General features: G+C 36.3%; 1 protein-coding gene across 1 annotated transcript; it reads right to left on the minus strand.

Moving 5' to 3' along the window:
- Positions 1-5,589: 5,589 nt before the first annotated feature.
- LOC120414561 (uncharacterized) lies at positions 5,590-6,316 on the minus strand. Its single transcript, XM_039575781.2, has 2 exons — positions 5,928-6,316; positions 5,590-5,857 (listed from the first exon to the last, which is right to left on the minus strand). Exons 1-2 carry the CDS (start codon positions 6,217-6,219, stop codon positions 5,778-5,780), a joined length of 372 nt encoding a protein of 123 aa, XP_039431715.1. The 5' UTR covers positions 6,220-6,316; the 3' UTR covers positions 5,590-5,777.
- Positions 6,317-7,033: the final 717 nt, after the last annotated feature.

Below are 7,033 nucleotides of genomic sequence, written 5' to 3' on the forward strand. Positions count from 1 at the left end.
ATTTTGCTAAAAATAGAGCCTTTAAACATTTAAGGTAAAATTATGATAACTCGTCATAAATGCAAGAAAACCTTTCATATTTGAGCAAAACTAGTTATGTTTGCGAAAAAAAAAATATGATAACAATATTTATTACATTCTAATACGGTGACAGAACTTTCATTTTTTTACACATTTTTCAGAAAAAAAACTCATTAAAAAGGTATACACGGTGTGTTTCCTAGAACAAACATAAGATAAAAATAATTAATAATAATAAATTAACCAAACAAATTTTATTTTTTGTTGTGTGCTCTTCCAATTTGTAAAGCAATGTTACACTTTAAAAAACACTGCATGATTACAATAAAACACATAATCTTAAAATGTAAAATTGTGTTAAAAATTAAAAAAATAACCCTGGCAGTGATTTGTAGACTTGAAAAGAACTTCATTTTCACACATGTCTCTAGATTTTTCTTTGCCATCTTTTTCATGAAATTCGAAAAGGATCAAAAAGAAAATGTAAAAGGTCAGAAAAATATTAAATTAAAATGCTTTTTATTCAATTTGATGGAAATAAGTAAAAAGCTTAAAACATATTCAGAGTCAATTGATAAAACATAAAATTACACGTACAAATAAAAAAAAGTAAGTTTCCAATCAAATATTTCACTCTACATTTTTTATATCCCAAACAGAAGAGTTATGGCCTAAAAACATTTGCATTCAAAGCAAGTGTAGCGTTAATTGGGATTTGGCTCGCCAGCCGCTCTGCTCTTCAAAAGGAAGATGGAAAAATCATCCCGGCCCAGCGCTCGTGTCCGTCGTTGCCTGTCCTAGTGCGATAAAATTTATTTCCTCGTTATTTAAGAGCTTTTCCATGGCGCGACCCCCCAACGAGGAGAGGATAAAACAGCCGATCAATCCCTTCATTCAATATTCATGCATTAAACCATCAACTGGATCTGGGAGGGTGATAAAAACACGTGCAAATTGATGTCCCCGGAAATTTTAACTCTTTTTTCAAGTGCATTAATAAATTTTAAAGCTTCCACTTTTCAAACAATCAGAAAAGGAACTCCACTCGCACATTTCGCGGTTTTCCCCCCAAAACACTTGAAACGAGAAAAGTCACCACCGAGAGACAAAACTTTTTCCGCCGGAGCTCGGGGTCTACGCGTCAAGTGTCGAAACAGTCACTCAATTTGAGAAGAAAAGTTTCGCCAGACGGGAAAAACGCCTTCGCCCTGCGGATGGGAAAACTTGAAAGGAATCTCTTCCCGGTGGACGGAAAATGGCATCATCACCCGGAAGCCTTTCCGAGGCGGAATTTGTGTCGCGGGATCTCGTTTCGTTGAGTGAAACCCCTTTTTTTTCGGGAATATTTTAGTAGGGTAAAGGGGCAAACTTTGAGCTAAAGTGGTTTGGCCCAAATTGGGCGCGCACACATATCGAGGCATCGATTGCAATCGTTTTTGAGGAGTTCGCCTCCCCACAAATATATAGAGCGTGTGATGAATATTTCATGCGAAATCGATTCAATTTGTATATTTGTTCGCATTCTGAAATTCTCTGATGTGGTGAGGGAGGGAGAATTGCGCGAGGGTCTCTAAACTTGCCCCGTGTTTGCACCCATAAAGGTTATGCATAATTTCAATCAACGTGCAAGGCCAAAATTGCAATATTGAAATGATTTGTTGTATTATTTATGCTTGGTGGAGCGAACAATCGGGTTGAACACATTTTATGCAAGTTTTAGCGGTACGTGAGAAGATGACCCTGCCTGACCTAAAAATGTTGTTTTTGCAATTCCGTCGTGAAACTACTTACTTTTCCTGTCATTCTTGAACGATGAAATAGCCTACTTTTTTGTACCAAAAATGACAGAATCGAATAGCAACACTTTTCAAAATAAATGCTGAAAAGTTCTACTTTTCAGCACTTAAATGGGTGCTGAAAAGTTGAACTTTTCAGCACCTGTTTCGAAAAGTAACACTTTTCAACATTTTTTTGATTTAAGCGATTTATTGACAAAATACATAAAAATTTGACTTAAAATTTCACTCAGTGGGTGTTTTTCGGAATTGCATAAAATTTGTATGGAACTCGTTGCAAAACTTGGTTTTTTCAGCACTTTTCGTATTTATCCAACTCGGTGAACCTCGTTGGATAAATGTACGACTCGTGCTGAAAAAATCCTCTTTTTGAAACTTATTGCATAAACTACTATTGTTGGTTTCAAAAAGATCGAATGCAAAATTTAACCTTAAAAACTTTAGCAACCCTACCATCATCATTACTTTTTGAAATTAATTAAATACACATAAAAAAAATTTAAGACATCTTTAACATGATAAACTCTAAATAACTGTTATGGGTAATTCTCCACTAACTCACACAAAATCGTAAAAATTTGCCTCGACCCCTCTTCGATTTGCATGAAACTTTATCTTAAGGGGTAATTTTTGTGCCTGATCACGAATCCGAGCTCCATTTTTCGATATCTCGTGACGGAGAGGTGGTACGACCTTCCATTTTGAACATTCGAAAAAAAACCGTGTTTTTCAACAATTTGCAACCTGAAATGGTGATGAGATGGAAATTTGGTGTCAAAGGGACTTTTCTGTAAAATAGGACGCCCAATTTGATGGCCAAAGAACGTATATTTCAACGATAAAAAAAATGTTTCAATTTTTTGCCATTTTTCGTTACTTGACTTAAATAAATAGGACATGTCATTTTATGGGAAATTTAATGTATTTTTCGAATCTGATGTTTCATACTGTTTTCTTTTTGCATTTTTTTTTTGTATTTTGCAATAGTCATTGAGTAGTGAATGTCATGTTAAAAACAAACTAATGATGAGAAATACGGAACAAAGACTAATCGATCTGGAGAAAAAAAATTACAATAAATTTCGTTAAATTTTGCATGGTCAGTTGTAACAATGTCGCCTCAGTTATTTTGTTTAAATAATTGTTTGTTAACCTAAGCAAAGATAATATTATTTGGTTAAAAAAATTAAAGCTTTCAATATTTTATTCAAATATTGAACTAACTTTAATAGTAAACTCTTTAATGCCTACATTTTTTCTTGTTTATTTTTTTATTTTCTCGTGTCGAGGATATTTTTAGATTTTGTTATTTGCATTTATCTTTTTTAGTTGATGTTTGTTTTTTATAGTTTTTCGCCTATTTTACAACTTTTTGGTTTTTTCAAGTTTTTACAGTCACCTTTTCAATTGTTTGTATGTTTCACATATTTTCTTTAAACAATGTCATTTAAATTGAAAGAAATGCATATAAGCCTTGATAAAGGCAATTTTTTTAAAAAAATAGCTGCATTCCGTAAACAAAGGTGACTTTGATAGCCGGGGTGACCTTCTTCACCACGACTTTGGACAATTTTCACACTAGAAGAAGATTTAATAAGTAATAATAATAAGTAATACTAATAAAAATTAGTTTAAAAAAACATAATTAAAAAAATCTACAGATTTATAGGCAGCAATAAATTAGAATAAATTTAATATAAAATGTGAAATTTTATGATTTGTGCTTCTAATTCAGTTTGAAATGAAAAATGAATCGATTTTTTAAATACAAAAATAGTTTCATCGAATTTTAGGCAAAATTCTGACCTTTTAACAATTTATATTTAATTTGTTGAAAATCTGATAAATTAAGTTATTTATATATGAATATTGATTTTTGCCTTCCTCACCTTACTGAGGAAAGGCTATAAAATCACTCGAAAAATGAACTTCTTAATTCGACCTCGTAGACCTACCTTCACGTATACCTATCGACTCAGAATCAAATTCTGAGCAAATGTCTGTGCGTGTGTATGTCTGTAAGTCCGTGCACCGAAAAAAATGCACTCGATTATCTCCGGACTGGCTGAACCGATTTGGGCCGTTCTGGTCTCATTCGATCCGTCTTAGGGTCCCACAAGACCTATATTAACTATTATGAAGTTTTGTTAAGTATTTCAAAAGTTATGCTAAAAAAACGATTCTGGCTAAAGTTTGAAAGATTGTAAAAAGGGTGGTTTTTGTAAGAAAACCCGTCTGATCATACATTTTTAGAAAGGTATTTGAAAGACCTTTCTAATGAGCCCAAAACATTTAAGATCTGATAACCCTATCAAAAGTTATGAGCACTTAAGTGTCATTTGTACACGTTTCAGAGGCCGGATCTCAAATATTTTGATGAAAAAGTTGTCCGGATCTATCATGCTACCCATCGTTGGATAGGTAATCAAAAGACCTTTCCAACAAGCCCAAAACATTGAAGATCTGATAACCCTATCAAAAGTTATGATCACTTAAGTGTCATTTGTACACGTTTCAGAGGCCGGATCTCAAATATTTTGATGAAAAAGTTGTCCGGATCTATCATGCTACCCATCGTTGGATAGGTAATCAAAAGACCTTTCCAACAAGCCCAAAAGATTGAAGATCTGATAACCCTATCAAAAGTTATGAGCACTTCAGTGTCATTTGTACACGTTTCAGAGGCCGGATCTCAAATATTTTGATGAAAAAGTTGTCCGGATCTATCATGCGACCCATTGTTGGATAGGTTATCAAAAGACCTTTCCAACAAGCCCAAAAGATTGAAGATCTGATATCCCTATCAAAAGTTATGAGCATTTAAGTGTCATCTGTACACATTTTAGAGGCCGAATCTCTAATATATCGATGAAAATGATGGCCGGGTCAATTATGCAACCCGTGGTTAGTTGGACAATTGAAAGATCTTTCTAATGAGCCTTAAACATTGAAGATCTGATAATCATTTCAAAAGTTATTAGCACTTAAGTGTTATTTATGCACTTTTCGGAGGCCGGATCTCAAATATTTTGATGATAACGGTGTCCGGGTTTGGCATGCGATCCATCATTAGTTAGATAATTGAAAAACCTTCCAAATGAGCCTAACACATCAAAGATCTGACGACCAGTTCAAAAGTTATAAGCACTTAAGTGTTATTTAGACACTTTTTGGAGGCCGGATCTCAGATATTACGATGAAAATAGTGTCCGGGTTCATCATGTGATCCATCATTAGTTAGACAACTGAATGGCCTTTCAAATGAGCTAAAACATCAAAGGTCTGATAACCCTATCAAAAGTTATGAGCACTTTAGTGTTGTGAATACACTTTTTTTAGGCCAGATCTCTGATATTATGATGAAAATGATGTCCGGATCCATCGTACGACCAACCGTTAGTTGGATAATTGAAAGATCTTTCAAATGAGACTATTAGATTGAAGATCTGATAACCCTATCGTTAGTCATACGCCGATAAGCCATACAGTAAAACAGTTTTTTCGAATTTTCAACTTTATTTCAAGACTTTCGTTGATTTTTTTTCTCAGCATCTTATTTTTTATTCGTAATTTTCAGTACCTTCTCGCGGATACCGGAAATAAACTCCCTGCACGGCCAAGTCTTTGCGCTCATTTTCCGACAAACCGCTCGTGCTGTCCCCAGTCGCGGCTGTTCCCGTGTTCCTTTTTGACTTTTCGTTCGACTTCAAGTTCGCGTCGCACCAGCGCTTGGATGGCCGCCAGGGAAGTGTTTAACTCCTTTTTGTCCCGGCCTTCAATCCGGGCTAGTGCAGCGTTAGCAGCGGCTTTCGCCTCACTGGACAGTTCCTTTCGCTTCGATGGAACGCACACATCCTTGCTGCTACTGTTGCCGGACTTGCTCAAACTAGACGAGGGTGCTGGAGTTTCCGAGTTTAGCTGTTGACCCGGTCCAGTGGTACCGAAGCTTGTTGAACATTTTTAGATCCGCGGGCCGTGCTCCTTCGGCAATTGAGGACGTGCCACTGACAACTTTAGCTCTTCCATTTCCTGGGCGGTACCTGTTGAATCACGTCGTAATTAGTCACTTGACCTTGTTAATTTACGAACAAAAAAATAATCAATACTCACTCGGCCGGATGAAGCGATCGGTCATGATACTTTCCGCCAGTAAAACCCAATCAGCAGCAAGTTCACGCACAAAATAACCAGAAACGTTTTCCCAATGTGCGTCTGGAACTCGGTAACCACCGATCCAAGCCACTGGCCAACAAAGTTCCGCAAAAAGCACCAATCGTCCGCTGCTGCTGGGGGAATCTGCTCCGGAGAAGACGAAGGCGGATGATGAAATTGAAGGAGGTGGATTCTGTTGTTGTTGTTTGACAGTTAAGAAAAAATGAAGGGTAATATTGTGTAAGGGCATAATTGGCTTTTACAGACTCTGATTGAAAAAAATCTGCAGACTTTTTTGTAAAATTTTATCAAAAGTTGCCCTAGTTTTGAGTACAGATTGTCAAGGGAGACATATTGGTCGATGCAAAATAAATTGGCACTGGCAACGTATGTTTTGCGCTTGCAACACTGCCAGTTATGCTGGGCGTAAAGGGCGGTTGGTGTCCAGCGCGTTTGGATCTGTCAAACATTGGCCAATCTGTTTGCCTTGACAATCTGTAGTTTTGAGAGGTTTTGAGCAGGGCTGTGGAGTCGGAGTCGGAGTCGGAGCCGGAGTCGGTGGAGTCGGGTCTTTTTGGGAAGCCTGGAGTCGGAGTCGGAGTCGTCAAAACTCGAACAGCTGGAGTCGGAGTCGGAGCCGGAGTCGGCTAAATTTTATTAGCTGGAGTCGGAGTCGGAGTCGGAGCCGAACATTTCTGATTACCCGGAGTTGGAGTCGGAGTCGGAGTTATCTTAAATTCAACAAAAATTATGTTTATTTTTTAATTTTTAGTATTTGCTATAAAACAGCTTAATTTACAAAACTTGTTTTTCAAGTTGCATGCGCTGCGTTGCCATTTTCTTACCCAAGTATGTAGTATCATCATAACTCAAAAATTAAAAACAATATTGGTTTTGTAGTCAGAAATATTTAATTGATTTTTGACTGCATCCTTTTGCCGATATTTATGTACCCTTTAAATTCAAATTTGACCAAATTTAATCTAGTTCTTTCTGAAAAAAGTACACACACAGTCATCTTATATCCCGATAGCGAATGGCTTGGTAATTTTAAGTAAATCAAT

The sequence above is a fragment of the Culex pipiens genome, chromosome 2, assembly GCF_016801865.2.
Source record: "Culex pipiens pallens isolate TS chromosome 2, TS_CPP_V2, whole genome shotgun sequence".
Classification (NCBI taxonomy): Eukaryota; Metazoa; Arthropoda; class Insecta; order Diptera; family Culicidae; genus Culex; species Culex pipiens.

Excerpts from the sequence above, each read along its gene's own strand:
- LOC120414561 (XM_039575781.2), bottom strand. The coding sequence starts at position 6,219 with ATGCCCTTACACAATATTACCCTTCATTTTTTCTTAACTGTCAAACAA. Across the intron at positions 5,858-5,927 it reads CGATCGCTTCATCCGGCCGA|GTACCGCCCAGGAAATGGAA; the intron begins GTGAGTATTGAT and ends GTGATTCAACAG.